Source organism: Acomys russatus, chromosome 8, assembly GCF_903995435.1.
Source record: "Acomys russatus chromosome 8, mAcoRus1.1, whole genome shotgun sequence".
Classification (NCBI taxonomy): Eukaryota; Metazoa; Chordata; class Mammalia; order Rodentia; family Muridae; genus Acomys; species Acomys russatus.
The window spans coordinates 64,745,738-64,766,962 of record NC_067144.1 but is presented as its reverse complement, the minus strand read 5'-3'; the positions used below and the strand labels follow the sequence as shown (position 1 = coordinate 64,766,962).

Here is a 21,225-nt window from a genome sequence, read left to right as displayed (position 1 = left end):
ACATTTATGTGAATATTAGCAAAGTACTGTGTGTGTGTGTGTGTGTGTGTGTGTGTGTGTGTGTGTGTGTGAAAATGATGCCCATAATTCTGTAAAATAAAATGGTGGGTAAGTAAATAGCAATGTAATTGATAGTGAAAAGTGAAAGCATAACACTCTAAGTGAAGTTCCTTTGCTTCATAATGGCCCTTCTAATTGTACAGAAGGTCACAGAGATGTATCATGTCTGAAACTGGGCAAGTGCTTGAGCAGCTACCTTAAGCTACCTAAGTGGTGTCTTCTTAGCCAATTAGAACAAAGTGATTAAAATTCTCAATATAATCCACATGTAAAGAGATAAGATTGAGTTGGGGTCTTACATTGCAGGCTGCCATGCATAGTTGGTTGGCCCCATTGCTTTCAAGCCTCTGATAAGCTGCACATCATAGAGGAGGCACATGCAGAGCAAAGATGCTCTCTTCATGGCTAGAGGATAAGAAACGGAGCAGATGGAAGCCCAACCCCTCAACATGTGGTCATTTGAGGGACACCTACTCAAACCATAATGATTATTGTGACCGTGTTAAACATCCCCATCTGGAAAATGCCAAACAGTGCTTGTCTTTTGCTTTCCTTGGTATATTCCTTCTCATGAGCAAAATCTGTTGGAGATGAAAACAAAGAAACCAGTGTCTTTCTATTTACTAATGTTGATGTGCAGAATTAGGAGAGCCTGTGAAAATGTGGCTCCTCTAGCAGGGCCTGGACTGTAGCCTGAGCTTGCAATTTTCTGGAGAGGAGTTTTATGCAAATATCAGGAGGTATGCAAGATTCTCTCTCTCTCTCTCTCTCTCTCTCTCCTCCTCTCTCTCTCTCTCTCTCTCTCTCTCTCTCTCTCTCTCTCTCTCTCTCTCTCTCTGTGTGTGTGTGTGTGTGTGTGTACCCATGAGTATACAAAGACCACAATCAGGTGTCAGTTTGCTTTTCTTTTTTTCCTTTTTTAAATTTTTAGTTAATTCTTTGTGAATTTCACATCCTACACCACAATCCCACTCATTTCCTCATATTTACTCTCCACCATTTCAAACCCCCCAAAAGAAAAAAAACAAAACAAAAAACAAACAAAACCCATCTCCCTGTGGAAGCTATAGTATGTCACAGTGTGCCACCCAGTATACCCTTTTGTCCACACATCTTTAGTTGCAAATGTTCATTGTGATAAGTCATTGATCTACTTCAGGACCTCTGGGTTTCTGCTATACTATCAATACTGGATCCTCACCAGGACTTTTCTCAGATATCCTATTGTTGCCCTATGTCATGGAAATCCTGAAGCTTTGGATCCTGCAGCTTTGGATCTGCAAGACCAGACCTTTCATGAGCTCTAGCAGTTCACAGATGGGGTATATGTTGGGGTGGGCCACCTCAAAGCCCTGGATATGGGCCTGTGTAATAGATGAGCTGGTCAGCCTGCTACCTCTCCTGAACCCACACCACCATGTGAACTCTCCACCAAGGCCCCAGCTAGCTCACCCAATGCAGCAGCTGCCAAGGGGCTGGGCCAGCTCTCCTGCCTGCTGCAAATGGCAAGGGGCAAGGGAGGAGAGGCCATCTCTCCCTTACCCACCCACACCACCTTAAGATAGATTAATGGCAGGGCCAGCTCTCCTGCATTCGCCACCTTTGGCCAGGCTCACCCACATCCATGCCACAATGGCCAGCTCAACTGTTCTGCCTTAGTGAGGTGTGGGGCCCTGCCATCCCAAATGCTGCAGCCAGTGAGTGGTGAAGCCTGCTCTCCTGGAAGCCAGCTCTCACCAGATGCCCAGGCAAGCTGTAAGGCCAGCTTCTTTGAGTGCTGGAGCTGGTGATGGGCAGGGCCAGTCCTGTACAGCAGTCAGACATCAACATGGCTCCAGGTGGCAGCCCAGACCAGGGGTCCCACTGCTGCAGGGCTATGGACCGAGCCATGGCCCATGTCAGCAACACAGGCCAGGACCTCACCATGATTTCAAATGGTGTCACCAGCTACTCACATCAGACTGTTCCTTTCTACTCTAAAGTCTCTAGTTTCACCTCTCTTTGTTGTTCAAACCCTTGTTCTGCTTCTCTTTGTTTCTTTTCTCTCCATCATTTACTTGCTCTGCTGGCCTTAGTGGTGCCCTGGGCCTCTGGGTGTCTGGGGTCATCTTAAGAGTCCTACCTGTGCCATGTGGCAGTGGATGGTGTAGTCTTGGGATATCTCTGCTCTATGGTGTTTTACCTTATTCCATCGAGACAACGACTTTCACTGACTCTGGCACGACCTCATGACTGGCAAGCCCCAACAATCTTCCTGTCTCTGTTGCCTCCCAACTCAACCCCACAGTACTGGAGTTACAGATGCCAACAGCCATGCCTAGTTTTTTACATGGATTCTGGGAAGTTGAACACAGTTTTCATGTTTGAGCAGCAAGTGACCTTTCCTGAGCCATCTCTACAGAATAAAAATATGAGTGCAGTAGAGCATTCCAGAGAATACATGTCAGGTTGTTAATAGAACTAAATGCCAAAGATAATATGAGAGTTCATCTACCTTCTATAAAGAGACTTGAAATACAGGACAAATTTCTTTTTTTTTTTTTCTGCTTTAGAAAATACAGTTATTTTCATGATTATTGACTGTATCAGTATGTAATAAATTTATTATTGTTATTTATTTTGCATTATATTGTATTGTATTTATTATATTTGTAAAACAACAAATAATTATGTTTCCAGTTCTAGGGTGTTTTAAAATATGGTAAACATAAGTAGATATAACTCACAAAACCAATACTGGAGACTCACCAGTAACTGTTAATGCAGGAGCATCTAGAACTACTAGTGATTTGCTGCTTTCTGCTTTATTTTTCCATTATTTAGCATAAGCGTGAAGAAAGAGAAAGTATACTCCCCTATTTAATAACCATGTTTTTACAAAGCACCAGTACCCATATGTTTTATAGAATTAGGTTGGCACAAAACACTTGTGAACATTTTTTAAGAAGAAGAAAAACAAAAAAGAAGTTGGCTGTGTCTGTTGCTTCTTGATGAAAGGTCAATAAACATCCAGGGAGTTCTTGTTCAAGTCCCTAATGTTGGGAAATGACAGAACAGGAAACCTAGTGAGTCCTAATCCCAAAATATGTTATTCTGCCCCCAAAGCAGATGAGTCAGTTCATCCTTGGCTTCCGTGGAGCTTCATGTTTTCTTGTTCATCTCATGCAGAGTATTTGGGAAGGAAGTTTCACCCAGTGCAGGTCACTACTTTCATCCCTGAGCATGCCACTCACATCAGTCTGTTCCTCCCTACCCAAGGCTGCAGTTCCACCTCTCTTCATTCCTACTTCCATGAACTCAGAGCCCCAAGGTGTCTGGGGCTATGTTGTCCTACCCCTTAATGCCATGTGGCAGTGGGTGTGGCAGTGGGTGGGGTTAGTCTTGGGGCTGCTCTGCTCTATGATGTTTCTACCTTATTCCATAAGGCTCAATACTATGCCTGCCTTACTTGCCATGGCTCAAGCCTAATGAAACTTACTGCAAAAACAAATATCCTTCTCTATTCAGGGCAGTTCCTGTCAGGTGTTGGGTCAGTGCAAGACAAAATAGCCAGTACAGAGAGTCCTTTGGTAACTTCAAATAAAGGAAGAATGAATGTTTCTGGAACTTCAAACCAACATTTATTCTAGAAGTGATTAGTATAGTTGCTTCATCTTGGCTAGAGCTAAGACCTTTGACTCTCGATAAGTTTATTTTAGTGAAAGTTAGAAGGCATGACATACATACATACATACAAACATACATACATACATACATACATACATACATACATACATACATATCCATTTCACCACTTTGCCAGTTTTCCTAATATTGCTGATGTATGAACTATGCACTAGATAAACTGCTTGGAGATTTATTTCCCTTTTTGTGCCATAGACAACATAAGTGAAATTCCTCACAACAAGATTGAGTCATTGCTTCGTCTCACTTGTAAATGGACCCACTCACTGCCTGTCTGGACACACAATTGCCTTGTTTCCCTCAAGTTCTCTTCTCTCTGTCTTCAACATATGCCTCCTTAGGAGGAAAAACATTTTTTTTAATAGAAGTGAGGTACTGTGCTTTTAGTTTTAGTTTTAATCTCTTTAGCTGACTGTTTTGTAATAAGTATTACTGGTTTTTCAATACCTAATTGCCAGGCCTGAGAACACACATCCAAGTAAATTATAAAGACTTAGTAGGTTGTACTGACTTATTTAGAGGAAGGAATGTATTGCATGTAACAACAATTAAGTATGAGAGAGTATTTGGCCAGAAAAGAAAATGGGGGAATGGCATCATTATATTATTACCTCAGAAATAAAATATAAAAATTTAAATCCCCAGACTTATTACCTCAGAAATAAAAGATTAAAAATTTAAAACCCCAGACAACTGCAATACTTAAGTTCTTCATGGGTTCTTTCTCAAAATCTGATATGCGTGAACATCTTATCCGAGGGCCCCAAGGAGCACACTGATCATCCTAGCTATGTAGTAGAAAGACCAGTTCCCAACACTTTGCTCAAGTAGAAATAGGCCAAACTGATTCTCATCTAGAGCTGGACTCTATGATAGAAGGAGTGTTATTAAACTGAGATACTGGTCTTTCTCTTAAGCTATATATTTTGCTTTTTCTTCAATTTTGTGCATGACAAAACATAAATGATGATGATGATGATGATGATGATGATGATGATGATGTGATGTTTAATTCACTTCTCAGAAAAGATTATTATGTTACATGATGTTGGTACATTAATTAAGCACACTTGCTGAAAGTCTGTAAGGTGGGTCAGTGGTATAAATGGCCATCCTTGTGCCCTGCAGAAAGTTGATCTAGCATATTCAGGAATTTAAAGTTCTTAAAACTATTTCACAATCATTTTTATACCATTGAGAACTCTGGGCATAAGAAAACATGAATAAAATTGACACATTTTAAAGTTTTCTTCTCTATATTTCTCATACAGGTCAGAGATAACAGCCACCAAAGGTGCAAATCTTCAAAACCTTTGAAAATGCTTCCCCTTGGCATCCATTTTTTTAAACCTTAGTACCTAGAACAGAACATCTTAGTCTTAAACATCTTTATTCTTCACAGTGTTTGTGATTCTCTTTTTAAAATCTCCTTTGAGGACCAAGTTAGAGATAAACTGTGACCTAAAATGTAAACACACATGAGAGCATTAAGACAGAATCACTTACCCACTGCAATGGGCTGTCTTTTAACTCTTCATCTGCTTAAACAAGACTCAACTGATTTTGTTGAATTATACAATAGGGCAGTATAAACATTGATGTCTGTCAATTATAATGATGCGTTTGTTGGTCACTTGAACCACTTCACAGGCCTCCCGATGCTTCACCCTCATAAAACCCCAGCAGCACAAATGTTATAATTGCCTCTCATTTAGAAGGAGGAAGGGTGGAAATGGCTTCCATGGCATCACAGTGCCTAGGCAGGGATACATCTCATCTTTTAACTTCTTGGAAGATGTGATCAGCCATATTAGAAGTCAGCACACAGGACATTTTCTCAAGGTTTGAGAAAAATAGCGTGGGTGGGGGTGGGGAAGGGGGAGGGTAATTACACTAGCCTCTATCAACCTTAAAGGATCCCAGATTCTGGTCATTTCTCATTTGTCATTCTCTCCTCCTGTCTTCCTGTCTTTCTCCCTACCGCTCTCCCTTTCTCTTTTCTTCCACCTTCCCTTTTTTCCTTCCTTCTTTTCTACTTTTCTTTTTTGATTGTTTGTCTCTTTCCTTCTTTCTTTCCTTTCTTGCTTTTTAAATTTACCTATTCCTATCTCATATATACATTCCTCCGTTTTCTCGTTTCCCTTCCCCTCACTCTTTCCAGGACCCCCTCCACTTCCTGTCTCCCCAAATTCCACTCCTAGTCATTCTCTCTTCAGAAAAGAGCTGGTGAAAAAGTTACAATAAGAGTAGGCACATAACCTCATATCAAGGCTGCACAAGGCAACCCAGTAGGAAGAAAAGGGTCCCAGAAGCAGACAAAAGAGTCAAAGACATCCCCACTCCCACTATCAGGAGTTCAACAAGAACACCAAACTGTACAACTGTAACATATATGCAGAAGACTGAGGTCAGCATCCCTGGTTGTTGCTTAAGTCTCTATGAGCCCTTGTGAACCCTGCTTAGTTGGTTCTGTGAGCCATGACCTTGCTGTGTCCTCTGTCTCCTAAAATTTATCCTCTCTCAATTCTGTGGGTTCCTTGAACTCCACCTAATGTTTGGCTGTGGGTCTCTGCATCTGCTCCCAACAATTGCTGGCTGAAGCCTATCTGATGATGATTGATCTAGGCTTTGGTTTATTGGTATAGCAGTATATTATTAGGAATCATTTCATTGACTTTTTGCCAGTAGTATTTGTTTCTGTCCTAGGTCTCTGGGATATCCGGCCTCTCCGTTCTTTCTTTCTTTTACACTTCTTCAGGGAATTAGCCAAAGTCACTTTCATTTTGTACTTTGTGGCACTTGGAAAATAAGATGATGTTGAACAGAATCTAAGTATATGCTTCTTCCATTCTCTCTCTCTCTCTCTCTCTCTCTCTCTCTCTCTCTCTCTCTCTCTCTCTCTCCTTCCCCCCTCCCTCCTTCCCCTTTTCCTTGGATAAAATCTGTCTTGAATTCCTTAGCTTCCTTCAAACACCCTTAGGGGATGGTCCTATTTTTTTTCTGCCATGTAACCTTCCTCCCCCAAGCCCCGCCAAAAGGTTAGAAAAATGTATTTCCTAGGAAAAGACATAAATAAGAGAGAAAGGGACCTTTCTATTTCTTTTTATCTTCTATTATTATGTCAGACTTGGGAACAAGAAGTTAGGAATTGGACAGGACCACAGTGTGGAATAAGATGATTCTTTAATGGCTGCTTATGGTAGGAACATGTCAGCTACTGACACACACTGGACTGTAACATGAGCTAAGAGTATTATGGAACCACTGAGCCACTGGGGACTTAAGAGTGATTGTTAAGCAGTTAGGCTGTCTCTTTTATTTCTTCTACTTTTTGTGCAATTTTTTATGTTTGGGGTGGCTAAATGTGCATATCTGAATATGTGTGTGGTGAGACACGCCTTTTACTGAACCAGGAGCTCCCCAGTTTGGTGCAGCTGGCTAAGTAGTAAGTTCAGTGGTTAGGCTGACAGGATTGATCTGTTTCTGCCTTCCCACCACTGGAACACTTACACACAGCACTGTGCCTTGGTTTTCAGCCAGGTGTTAGGCATTCAGATTTAGGCTCTCCTGCTTATGTGGCAAGACACTGTTCCCTAGACACTCCTTCTTACTATTCGTTCTCTGGACCTCCTAAATACAGACAATGTGCATCCTGCGGCAGTTAAAATGAATGTTTCAGAGGAGCCTCACTGTGCCATGTTCTTCTTAGAACCAGCTGCTCCTGACATGTGTAAGGGAATCTGAGTCGGCAATTTTGATACCCAGGGTCCATATCTATGAGAAAATAATGAGATTTATTGGAGCATATTGATTAGATTTCCTTGGAAAGGGTCTATGAGCTAGGTAGTGGCAGCACTTGAGAGACAGAAGCTGGCAGATCTCTGTGAATTTGAGGCCAGCATAATCTACAAAGTGAGTTCCAGGACAGCCAGGGCTACAAGACAACAACAACAATGACAACGACAGCAACAATGACAACAACAACAAAAGTGTGTTAAAGAAAAGGAATAAGAAATATCAATACCTAAACACAATCCTGTTCAAAACAGTTAAGGCAGGCTTTTCATTAGTCCTGCCTTGTCTTTCCCATTTATTTTACTATTAACTGGAGATGCACTTGGGAGAAAGAACAGAATGGCCCATCTCTACGGAATACATTCCAGTAAGATGGGGGAGAAAGAGAGACAGAAAGAGAGCTATTGAGAAAAACTAGAGTGAGAAAGAGAGGCCTAGAGACTAGGAGAGTGTACTAAAGGGAAAGTGAAGAAGGGTAGAAGGCAAACAGAGGAGGAAGGGAAGGAGGAAAAGAATTACAAAGAAAACAGAGGGAAGCCAAACTAAAGCCAACTCTGGGATGTCAAGTTAATTTTTTAACCTACAGGAACCTCATTTTGTGTAAGATTGACCCAGCCATTAAATCTCTATCAAGAGTCAAAAGTAACAGAATTTAGGAGGAAAGATACCTTAATAGTCTCAAGACATGGTAAAATGATTCTCTGGAAGCTAGCAAACACTCTACTGAGCTCACTTGTCCTTTAATCCTCTGGCACTTTTAAAAGTTATTCATGTAGTCTCTGAAATTTTTTTGACAAGTTCAGCTGTGGCTACACATAAAAGGCTTTCTGTACCTCACATGAGCCAGTTCCCTTCTCTTAACACTTCTGCATTCCTCTGGATCAATTTGCACCATTTCTATAAAATGATGAAAGACAGGTACTAAGGTAGTAGAAATCTGTAGCAGTTATATATGTGTGTGCAACTATACTTGTCAAGTATACTTGGCAAGTATACTTGCCAAGCTGAGGATTTTAAAAAAGTTAGAGATTATATTGCTAAGTATAAATAGGTATAAAGTAACTCACAACCCATTATTAGGAATTAGCTCTACAGGTCTAAGTCAGAACTCTTTCAGGTATGATTTAACAGGTACCTGGACATTTGTATTCAAACAAGCAGGTTCATTGAGGATCTAGAAAGCTTTGTGCACAGATTGATGGATGACTTTACAGGATGCTTTTGAACTTGGTCAATCATATCATCAGGGACAGATCAACTACCTTTTTCTTTTTGATTCATCTTCATTCCACTGAGAATTAGATGTCCTACCCACCTGAAGGGGTAGGGAGCATGATTTCATTCCTAACATAGGCTTGCAAGGGTGTACATAGATGCAAAGAAGGTTCTGAAGTGAAAAAAAGAGAATTATTAAAGCAAGGGGTTGGCTTTGTTGATGAACCACATGGAGGGAAAAGAGCAAAGATTAATCCCCTAGCAGCATCTCAGGCAGGGACTGCTTTGTCTGACCACACTTTCAAAGATCAGAGGTGGCAGTCTTGTTGGGATCCTGTGACCCTGCAGCTAGTAAAAGAACTAGGGAGTTTCCAACAGAGCCAAATATGTCCAGCTAGAAGGTAGGAGGGGTGGGTTTGAGAAGGAACCTTTGTCTTTTCTGGAACTTAGGTCACATGCTTTGTTTGGTAAGTAGGTGTGCACTATCACCTCCTCCCTCCACTGTAATTGGAAGTTGGGGAGTCAAGATGTGAAAAGAATGGCAACCATTAGGTACAACACAACACAACACAACACACCCTCATGGAGCAGGCTAGCCTGTTATTGCCTCTCGGAAATGTGTACCGGGGAGCTATGTGGTTGTCCATTCACCATCCTAAGTAAGAGAGGCTGTACAGATGATCGACCAGTGTGGGGTCAGCACATTGACCAGGCTGCCCCCTTTGCCCTTTGTTTACCATCTCTGTGTGAATAACCAGTGGATGATCATTTGCTTTCTTTGGGCTGTCTCTGGCTTCTTATTTAGCAGAAAAAGCTATTCCTACTTCAATCTCATTGAAATCTACAACTACTACTCACTGGTCTTTGGAAGTACTTTGTTGGAATTGGACTTCTGAAGAGGAAAGAAAAAAAAAAAAAAAAAGGAAAGAAACCTCAAATGTTTCAAATTACTCTGGGTGGGAAATTCCTGGTTTTCCATGTGTTTCCAGTAAGACCTGATGTTTGAGATAATTTCTAGAAAATAAAGGGAAAAAAGAATTTGGGTAACTCATAAAAGCAAGTAACATGTGCATTACTGTGTGAGAAACGCTAAAACAACATTTTACAGCTGGTCAGCATAAAAAATGACTCGCCAGCTTTCTTTACTGATGACACCTGTACGTCTTGAGTAATATGTATGTGCCTTTTCAAAATCTTTTAAGAAGTATAAAATTCCTATGTATAAGGAAATAAAAATCTAACTTTTCTAAGAATGTATTTTTTTATAATAATAAGTAAAACTGACTTGAAAACACATGTGGTCAATCACAACAGAAAGATTGGTCTGTCATATATGACCTATTCAGATAGCAGAGAAAATGAATTTGACTTCTTTCAGGCATAAAGCAATTCTTTGCTCAAAAAAAAAAATCTCTGCAGAGAGAGCAAATGATGCAAGCTTTTCTATTTATGTGAACTCTAGGCAGGACCTTGTATCACCCATCAGTGTGGCCAAGGGCGGAGTATGAACTGGGGTGAGTGTGTCAGCATGCACATGCCTGATAACCTGTATAAAATACGCTTGTTGTATGTGAAGCCAGGAACTGCACTAGTCATCAGATGTATGTCTGCACTGTGGAATAAAAGAGGTGGCAAGATTGGAAAATGAGGAACGGCAGATTCCTCAGCAGCAAATTGTCTAAAAACCCTCTACAGACTTAGGGCTTGTGTCCAGTGCAGAAGAGCATACATCCCCCTTGTCCTATGTTCTTAGTATAACTTAGGCTTTGAACTGGGAGTTCTCTTAGAATGTTGCAAATCAACATGACACAGGAAGGAAAGACTGAACTTCACATTATATTAAAAAAAAAAAAAAAAAGAAAAAAAAAAACAGGCTATGCGGTAAGATATTTCCATTGCAAGCACCGACGTTCCGTGTACTGGCGATAGAGAGTTCCAAATGCAGCAAGGCCTGGGGTATGAGTCTTAATGTGAGAGAGCAAGTGGAGCTGAGAGGCTGTGATTCTTCCACGTGGGAGGTAAGAAGCAGGTGTTTGGCTGGAGGGGAATGTTTTACTGTCAGGTATTTCCTCACTTTTACCATTTAAACCATAGTTTGGGGTGGAGGTGAGGATTTGACACTTTAGCAAATGGAAATTTGAGAAAATACTCCTTACCAGGGCTCCAAAGTCCTGTAGCCATGCAGGAAACAAGAGTGCAAGCACCTGTAGGTGGTATTCTTTCTTTCCTTCCCTATTTGTGTTTTCCAGATTCGAGTCCAACTATTTATTTATCTTCTTGGCTCCATCTTTGAACTGATCATTCCTTGCAAACATTAATCATGGCTTGTTCGCTGTCACAAGTCTCCAGAGAGTCTCACAAAGCCCTTTTACACCTTGACATGTATTTTCTTAAGCAGTGTAGGTTTTAAGAGGTGTTATAGATTGGACATAATTAAGACTTAGGAGACTTCAGTTTGGGGAGAGTTGGTCACTTTTTATCCACTGGCAAGTCACCTTGTTCTGGAGGCCTCAGCTGGTTACTAATCAGTACATGGTACATGCCTTACATAATCCCATCGTAATTTTGAACATGTACTATTCTGAAGCCCCAAATCTATTCCCTGAGAAAATGTAATATTTCTATACCTGTGACTTAGGATGATGTATTCAGTAAATGCATTAAAATAAATTGCATTACCTATGCACAGAAATAGCTGTTAGAACAATAAAGTAACTAACAGCTCTGTGTAAACATGGTGGACAGTATACTTTGTCTTCTTTTTGCAAAACTGTAAACTGTTACTTTCACCACATTCTGATAATTACTGCTCTGAGTTAATAGTGCTTTATTTCTGTTATGGGACATCTTAGCTTGTACTGGTTCACTGGTGCAGTATCTTTGTTTCAAATAGTAACAGATTAACTTTTTACAGTATGCAAGTAGCTTCCATGGAAAGTAAATATATAACCAAAGGAAAAAAAACTCCCTGGAAACGAATTTACTCATTATATCTCTGGCTCTATCTGCCCTTTACCCTGTGACAAGCGCTTCCAACAAATATTAACTATTTTATGCTAAAATTTTGAAATAGATCTGCTTTTAACATATTTCCAAACATTTGGTCAATTTGTCTGAATTCTAATGTCATTCATTTATCAGAGTTGAAGGTATAAAATTCAGATTGAGTCCTGTTAGGGGAGCAGTGATTTTCCAGATGATAAAAAGTTTCAGTGAGCTCAATATCATTGGGAAATTCCTTAAACTGTATAAGGAACCTGACCAGCACACAAGAAAACAATTGAGTTAATAGCTTTAGCCCTGTGTCACCTAAAATACCTGTTTTGTAAATGATCCTTTAAGACACAAATGACAAGCAGATTAAATGTTTCAAATAAAAGTTGTTTTGGAGACTGTGTTTGATGCCAAATACTGGACTTTTAATTTTTTTTGAAAGTGATATAAAATAAATGAAGTTCTTGTCTTAGATGCTTACCAATTGTTGTGACAAAACAACATGATCAGCACAAAATAAAAAAATAAATAAAATTTTAAAACAGTTTAATTGGGCTTAAGTCTCTGATGGTAGGAAGAGCCGGGAGATCACATCTTGATTCCAAACTTGGAAGCAGAGGGAACTTCTCCTAAGTGATGCACCTCCTCTAATAAAGTCACACCTCCTAATCCTTCCCAGATAGTTCCGCCAACTGGAGCCCACACACATGAGCTTATGAAGGCTATTTTCATCCTGACCACTACTGAATGCATAAGGACAAGGGAATCTTCCTGGAGTGACTATGGTCATGATAAAGCTGAAGGCTACTGGAAATTCCACCACTCTTTGCCTTTAATGCCTGTCCATTGCCTGGCAGTGTTTACTACAGAAAGCATACGCATCTTGGGAATCAGAAAGCACGTGCTTTCAGCAATAGCCTCCTCCTTGGTCCTGATATATTTTAGAATCCATCCAGGCTGCTGGGTGCTCCCGGCCATAGGCCTCTAGTTTCAGAGACGGTTGCCATTGACAGTCTCTGGAGACAATCCTCTAAGCATGTTCCTGCTAGATTCAATTGATGTCCAAAGACCTACCCTAAATGTGGACAGAGCTATTCCATGGGGTGGAGTCCTGGACTGAAAACAAAGGGCGAAATGAGATGAGTGCCAATCTTCCTCTGCCTCCTGACAGCTGACACAGAGACTGAGAGAAGTAAATGTCACGGCTGGGTTTCCTTGTGTTATGGAGGACTCCACACTGTTGTATCACATAAGGGGTGATGGGCATCACAGCTTGGTGGTTCTTTTGTTTTAATTTTCATAATCTTAAAAATTAAAATATAATTACATCATTTTACATCATTCCCCCTTCCCGTCTCTCTCCAACTTCTCCCATGTACAACACACACACACACACACACACACCTTATTCATTCTCAGTTTCATGCCCTCTTTTACTTTAACTGTTTTGCTTTCCTCAGTCTTGGGCCTTATGATACCTTCCCTGAGAATGGACCCTTTGAGGGGGCTGTGCAAATACACCTGCTCTTCTCTGAAGCCATGAAATTAACAATGGTACAAATTCGCGTGGTGGCGCACGCCTTTAATCCCAGCACTCGGGAGGCAGAGGCAGGCGGATCGCTGTGAGTTCGAGGCCAGCCTGGTCTACAAAGTGAGTCCAGGATGGCCAAGGCTACACAGAGAAACCCTGTCTCGAAAAAAAAAAACAAAAAAACAAACAAAAAAAAAAACAAATATGCAAATTATATGGGTTGTGTGCTGGGACTAGCAGTGGACTTGCTACACATCAGCTTGCTGTGAGAAAGTCACTGGGTTTTCTTTTACTTTCTTTGAATTGATAATTAGAGGAGACAAAGGATGGAGAAACTGAGTAGCAGGGACCATGCCACCTGCCTACTAATAACCACCAATATACTTCCCCTAATGTATTCCTCCATCCTAATAGGAGTTTTTGAAAATGGGCACTGGGAGGGGGCGATGACTAGCAATGAGTGGCTGACTTAGGAAAGTCATAATAAGTAAACAAAGGAGTGTTTGCCACTTAATTACCTTTTAAGAAGGAAAGGAAGGAAGTGTGAGCACAAAATTTAAAAGTCTGAGAAGGGGGTAGGAGTCCCTTCAAGAGTTAACTCTTTCCTACCCTGAAATTCTACAGCCAAAAAAAAAGTTTCAGTGGCTGGAATAAGTGACAGATTGTGGGCACTGACCAGCTATGCGCTGGAGAAAGCTGGGAGCGCCGCCATTTATACACAAAGCCAAGGACTTCCCAGGCCGCAGCCGGCTCTGTCGGGGTCACCACAGCGCTGCCTACCCAGAGACTGGACAGGAAGCACCCGTAGCTGCCGGGCTGCTCAGCTGGTGGCCCGGGAGAAGTTAGTCACTCCTAGCCCAAAGTCAGCAAGTGTTGGAGCTTGGACAAGCTAAGAGATGAGAAGGCTGGAAATCAGCTACTGGGGCTGCCGGATAGAGGGAGCCAGGGAAAAGAGAGCCCGACTTCTGGAGGCACTGGCAGCTGCCCTGGCCAGTGGATGGAGTTACCGGGTCTACAAGGCCAGAGAGCGCACTGGCCCGCAAAATGAGGCAAGAACTGCGTATCCCGCGCAAGCATAGCAAGGGGAAGAAGGCAGGGAGAGACTTTAAAAACACACACAAACACCCCTTCAGGAGATGAGGTAAGCCGAGGTTAGCCAACCCCGATTGGTTGTGAAATATCACACAGACCCGGAGTTGCTGTGGCTTTAAAATGAGGCCAAGGAAATTTTCTTGTTTTCCTACCTAAATACTTTTTCTCTCTTAATCTCTCTCACCGCTTTCCCTTCCTTTGTCCCTCCTTTTACCTGGCTAGTTCCTGGTCCCTTCCTCCTTCCTAGTCTCCCTTTCCTCGAGCACCCCCCTCCTCTCCCTGCGCCCTCCCCCATCGGATTAGGCGCGGACCGGGAAGGGTGGGAGTGGTGGGGAAGCTCTCCCTTTAAGAGGCAGCGTGCAGTGACGAATTGTTGAAATTGCCATTGCAGGATGGCACGCCGCTATAAATTCATTGTCCCACCTCCTCGCATCTTCACAGCGCCTGAGCCTCTCTCCGCGCCGCCAGCAGCAGACTGGGGATGACCGCGGGCGGGGAGGACAGGGCAGCGGAAGGGACCTGGACGCGCAGCCTCGCTAGCTCGCCGCAGGACGTCTCCTGCCTTTTGATTTAAAACATTTTAGGGCATTTCCCCCAAGCTCTTTTCTCCCTGCCTTCGGGTTCCAGAAGAGCCGAAGGAACCCACAAAATAAGAAAGGAAGTGGGTAGGAGCTTGGGAGCTCCGCAGCCCGCGAGCCCCGGGCTTCGAGGGGGCGGGAGCCGACGCGCACCAGTTGCGGGCGGAGAGCGTGATCGCCCTCCTTGCTCTCTTTGCTCGTTTGTTTTGATCTGTTTGTGCAAAGATCTTGTCTGCATTGGGCTTCTCTCCTTTTTTGTATTTGGTAGCTCTCCACCTCCTGGCTCCCCCCCCCCCCTTTATTTTTAATTCTTTCTCCGTCTCTTGGAGCACAATTCCAAACATTTTCCAAACCAACAAAGAAAAGTTCGCACGCTGGAACGGCGGCCAGGACAGGCTGGCGCTCTGCTGCCGCTTCCCCCTACCCTTCCCTGGACACTTGATTCAACCTTGCACGCAAGTGTGTAGAGTGTGGGTGGGTGGGCGGGTGGGTGGGAGGGTGAGACCCCCACCCCCGCCCCTGAAACTTACATAGCAAATAGCAAACATCCAGCTAGACTCAATCGCGCAGCCCCTCCCGGTGGGCAGCGCACTATGCGGCTCGAGTGGGCGTCCCTGCTGCTGCTGCTGCTGCTGTTGTTGTGCGCGTCCTGCCTGTCCCTGGCCGCTGACAGCCCCGCCGCGGCACCTGCCCAGGATAAAACTAGGCAGCCTTGGACTGCTGCAGCGGCCGCCCAGCCTGGCCAGCGGCAGTGGCAGGAGGCGCAGAAGCCGGGCCATCCACAACCACAGACCAGGCAGCGCAGGAGCAGCGGGTTGGTGCAAAATATAGACCAACTCTACTCTGGCGGTGGCAAGGTGGGCTACCTTGTCTACGCCGGCGGCCGGAGGTTCCTGCTGGACCTGGAGAGGGATGACACAGTAGGTGCTGCTGGTGGTATTGTTACTGCAGGAGAAAGGCTGAGCGCATCCTCTAGCCACCGGGGTCACTGCTTCTACAGGGGCACTGTGGATGGCAGCCCTCGATCCCTAGCAGTCTTTAACCTTTGCGGGGGTCTCGACGGCTTCTTCGCAGTCAAGCACGCACGCTATACTCTGAAGCCACTCCTGCGTGGGTCCTGGGCAGAGGCAGAGGCTGGACGAGTTTACGGGGATGGGTCTTCGCGCATCCTGCACATCTACTCCCGGGAGGGCTTCAGCTTCGAGACCATGCCACCACGCGCCAGTTGCGAGACTCCCACGTCCCCGTCTGGGCCCCAAGAGCGCCCCTCAGTGTACAGAAGTTCTAGGAGACGCTCAGCACTAGCCCCGCAGCTCCTGGACCAGTCAGCTTTCTTACTATCTGGGGACGCAGGAACTCAAACTTGGTGGAGGCGGAGGCGCAGGTCCATCTCCAGGGCCCGCCAGGTGGAGCTCCTTTTAGTGGCTGACTCATCAATGGCTAGGATGTATGGCCGGGGCCTGCAACATTACCTGCTGACCTTGGCCTCCATAGCCAACCGGCTGTACAGTCACGCTAGCATCGAGAACCATATTCGCCTGGCTGTGGTGAAGGTGGTGGTGCTGGCCGACAAGGACAAGAGTCTGGAGGTGAGCAAGAATGCGGCCACGACCCTCAAAAACTTTTGCAAATGGCAGCACCAACACAACCAACTAGGTGATGACCATGAGGAACACTACGACGCAGCCATCCTGTTCACCCGAGAGGTAGGTGCAGTGGGTGGGTATCCAGCTGTGGGATTACCACCGAGGCAGGTGGACCTTGGACAGGTAGGGCTTGCTGGTGTCTCTGCTTCTCCCACCAAACTGCTGGCCCTTCGCTATAGATATGTTTAGCTGCACCTTGCAGGACACTCAGCCTCCAGCTCCGCTCAGGTGTTCCAATTTAGGCCCTGCAGTAATTTCTTCTCTGATTGAGGGTACCTGCTCAGGAGAGCAGCATTCAATAATGTAAGATGCCCGTTCAGTCAGACAGGACAGTATGGTGTATAAGTAGGCATGTTCGTGCTTGGGGGAAGTTGTACAGTTAAATGGCAAAGGGGGAAAGTTAGATTGCCTTTGAAATCCTGCATTCTCTACTAATCAGTGAAGAAAAAAAAAAATACTACTTTGTCCAACTTAATGGGGATGACTTGAAAGTTGGCTGCCGCTTTTATCTGATTGATGATGTCTCTTGTAAATGTCCTTATACGAACCCTTCTGTGACACTAATCCTTTCCAAAGCTCTCCTTTTCTAATGTGGCTTCTAAATGGGCTTCTGACGCGTCCACCTTGGAATCTGAGTTCCTGAGAAGGAAGGAATGTGGGAGGGCCAGGAGGATACAGAAGCCCAATCAGTGGTGAGGATGACGCCTCCCTCCACCCACAACACCCAATCAGTGGTGAGGATGAAGTCACTCTCCCCGCCCCAACACCACCCCAGCTCCTTTAACAAGGCCCTCTACCAGCACATCCCAAGCTGCCAAACAAGGGTCAAATCCAGTTGGAAGGTTTGGGTTTTGGATGAATATGTTTCTGAAGGTCTGGGCAGAACTTCAGGATGTGGGGAAGAATGTTTTCCAAGGACTTCCCGAGTTAAGGAGGATGGTTACAGAGAAGGAAAGAAGAGGTGGGTCATTATAACCCCAGAGATTCTGGGAGGAACAAATCCATTTACACAGTTACCAGACCACCATGTTAGTGTGACGTTTCAAACAAAAGGCTGTGCTGATAGTTGGGAGCCTATGGCATATCTAAAATTCAGCATTCTAAGTAAACCTCACATGCCTGGCTGTCACAGTCCTGTCCCAACTCCTTCCTCAAGTTCCCTTGCATCTTGGAGTGAGTGGTTTATATCCTCCATTCAGATTGGGCACTCAGCTGTCCTTCTTGCTCTTAGCATTTCTGATATATTATAAGTTTCTGATTTAAGCTTGGCCCATTGCCAATATAGAGTTCTCTGTCCAACTTGTGCCTCTCACATGTCTGGCAAGGACTGATGGTTAAAGATCATTCTAGGTGTGTGAGAAGCATCCAGTTTAAATTAAGTAACTACAAACTTGTTTTTACTGTGTAAAATTACAAACTGTATCCAGAGTAAGGATAGACAATTCAACCACATACTATGAAGGTTTAGGGATATGACAGCCTTACAACCTATTTTTTTCTATTTTTACTAAGGTACCCATGATATGAAGGGAACAGTATTGATAAATTCAGAGGCAAGAAACTCTTGTGGCTCATGGGGTGGACGTAAATGTCACCCACATACAAACAAAGACACCAAAAGCAGCACTGAGGGAAAAGTAGGCATCACGGCCTTATAAACAATGAGAATGCTTTCGTCACATTAAGAGATGTTCCAGAAACTATCCTTTAATTTCTCTGCCCAGCCTTAGTCTTTGAAATGATACAACATTCATTTTGTAGACTTCTCTGTGAAGTTCTTCTGTAAAACTATCCCTTTCTCACTTGGTTTCCAAGTCCTTTTCTTTTTTTTTTTTTCCCCCTTCATAACCAACTTTCCACGTCTGGATTTCCTTGTGTTGCTATGTCATGAGGTCCTGCCAAGAAAGAGGCTTGGGATAGTTTGTAGAAGGAGGTTCCCTAAAGAAAGAGGAAAAAATACTTTTGTAGGCAGACCACACCAAAAGGCAGTATACTGCCAATCAAAATAATTTTCTTTCAGTTTTAATACAAAAGTGTGGCCCATAATTCTAAAATTAACTTGAAGACCACTTACTCTTTTTTCCCTTCCACATACTTTGCCCAACTATTCCCAGGATGAAAGGAAAACAGTCAGCGATTCTAAGTGATGCCTATTGCTTTTTCTGGGAAGATTTTGTACTTGGGTAATTGACATTCGTTGCTTTCCAGTCTGGGAAACGCATCACTATATTTTGACTAGACAAAAGGAGATAGAAGTAAATTTATTCTCTAACTTCTTCTTAAGTAAAAGATTTTTAATTACGTTGTATTAATGGGGAAGGGGATGTGCCAGAGTTTGTTAGCAGGGGCCAAAAGGGACAACCTGTGGGAACTGGTTGTCTTCCTCTACTCGGTGGGTGCCAGGGACTGAACAGACTCAGGCCCTCAGGCTCTGTGGCAAGTGCCCTCACCCTTTGAGCCAGCCATCTTGCCAGCCCTAACACAACTTTACTAAGAACTGCAACAAAAAAAAAATTCCAAGCTGGTTTGCACATGGGGAATATTTTACTTTAGTCCTTCCTGGTCACCTTGCCATGTAGAAGCACACTAAGTAACACAAATACCATTTGGCTTGTGTTTGGTCCCTGATGTACTCATCTAACTTGACCAATATTGGATCTTTCAAAGGTACTTATAATATGAATAAAGTATTCTAATTTTAAAAAAGGACTACTAGGTGGCTTGTGAAATTATTTCAATACCGGGCCATCCGCAATTGAAAGTACACAGCATGTACAGTTAATCTCTACCTAAAGCCTCAAAAAGTGGAAACCAAGAAGTGTAGAAGAGGAAAGATTGGGGCTCCTCTCTATTACCAAAGTCAGGTATTTTCAGGCTAGCCATATGAAAGAAATAACTTTCATAGTTACTTCCCTTCAATGAGGAATACCCTGAGTTGGCAGCAAGACTTCATTTTTACAACTCTGTTTTGAACGTAAGATGTGTGTTGCTTAGCAGCCAGACGCTCAGCCATCAAATGCATGTTTTGATGGGCTCTGAGCTCTGTTCAAATTCTGTGTCCAGATGTCTTCTGCTAAATTGCTTGTTTTTCAGCTGTGAAGCAAATGTGCAAGGAAGCACTTTCCTCCTGTTTACTAGCCAGTAACACCTTGAATGTTGTGTCTAGGAGTCAGCAGAAGTGTGTTAATAGTTCAGCTATCAAGCCAGCATGCCTCACTGTCAGGCCTATGCACGGCCCTCAGGAATGTTCTAATTATAGAGACAGCACCCATCATTTTTTTAATGTCACAAAGGCACTTCTATTGTGAATGGCATTCCTGCTGAAGTGCGCACTACTTCTACCACCAAATATTAGAAATCTAGTCCCCAGGGGTTTACTTTTTGCTTCCCAGGGTTACTTCCTCATTTTGATGATCTTATTTATTGTACAATAAATGTCTAAAGGTAGTCCTAGGCTTATTTTCCAAACTATTTACTTCTCTTTAGAAAAAAGGATCTTCCTGATGGATGTCAAAATCAGAAATTCTTTCACATCCCTCTCCCTACATATGAGCAACAACAACTCCTTATTACTGCATAGACTGAAAACACTGGGTTGAATATGAGCCAGCTAAGAGACTACAATAAAAGACCCAGTGATTTTGGTTAGTTACTGAAGTGTGTTTTAATAAGCTATTCTGCTCCACCTAGACTCTCTCTTCTCCCATGCCTGTCTTAGGATGGCTGATCGAGGAGCCAGGTATTTTTCTCTCTACTATTTGGTTCCGAGTAATGACCATTAGGAGACAAAAGCCTTTGGAGAGGGAGAAGGTGGCAGTTTTTTTGTCATTGGTTTGAGGACTGAACCAACTAATTCAATCACATATTTGAATTCAAATCCACTTCAAACTTACAGTGACAATTGTCAAGGAATGAACACTGCAGACCAACCTTACAAGAGGCTAAGTAATGGGTAAATTGTGGAGAGTGGTTACAGATTAGACAACTGTAGATGATAATGTATGGGAAAACTTGAGCCACAAAACAACAATGTACAAGGCAAAGGATGGATTGTCCCATTGTAGGCATTGTGCATGTGCCCACCTACTGTGCAGAGAGGAGATGAGGCCAAAGGATGGAAGGCAACAGGATGAGAAATACTTTTTTTTTTTTTTTACATAAGAAGGCTTATTGCCAGCACAGAGGAACTGATACATGAATAAATCATGCCTACACCAGGAAAACTGGTAAAGACTCTCACCAAGGATAAACTAAATCTGTAACAGGGAAGAGAAGAAACCCACAGATTCTTCCTACGTGCCTTTACTAGGTCTCATTGCAAATGTATACTTCCAGTGTTTCTCAAAGATTTATTGAATTGCATTCAACTACCTGTTGCATTGTTTTATCCTTAATAACTGAACAATCAGCAACTACCATGTTATTTTGTTTTGCAGGCAGAAACATATATTTGAAGACAATCATAGATAACCTGAGAATATAGTCCTGTCAGTTGTTCTCCAAATACATGCTGTGATTACTTTATTCACATACTCAGCAACTATCTTTATAGCCAGAGATTTTAAAAGTCACCACTTTCCTCAGTAATCTATTCCAGAAAACACACAGCGTTGATATGGAATGATATAGC

General features: G+C 43.2%; 1 protein-coding gene across 1 annotated transcript in view; it reads left to right on the top strand.

Annotated features, from left to right (window-relative positions):
• Positions 1 to 15,461: 15,461 nt before the first annotated feature.
• Positions 15,462 to 21,225, top strand: part of Adamts5 (ADAM metallopeptidase with thrombospondin type 1 motif 5) — a 38,914-nt gene continuing 33,150 nt past the window's right edge. Inside the window, exon 1 of the mRNA XM_051150168.1 lies at positions 15,462 to 16,655. Within this exon, the coding sequence (XP_051006125.1) occupies positions 15,543 to 16,655 (1,113 nt within the window). The 5' untranslated portion in view covers positions 15,462 to 15,542. The remainder of the gene's footprint in view (positions 16,656 to 21,225) is intronic.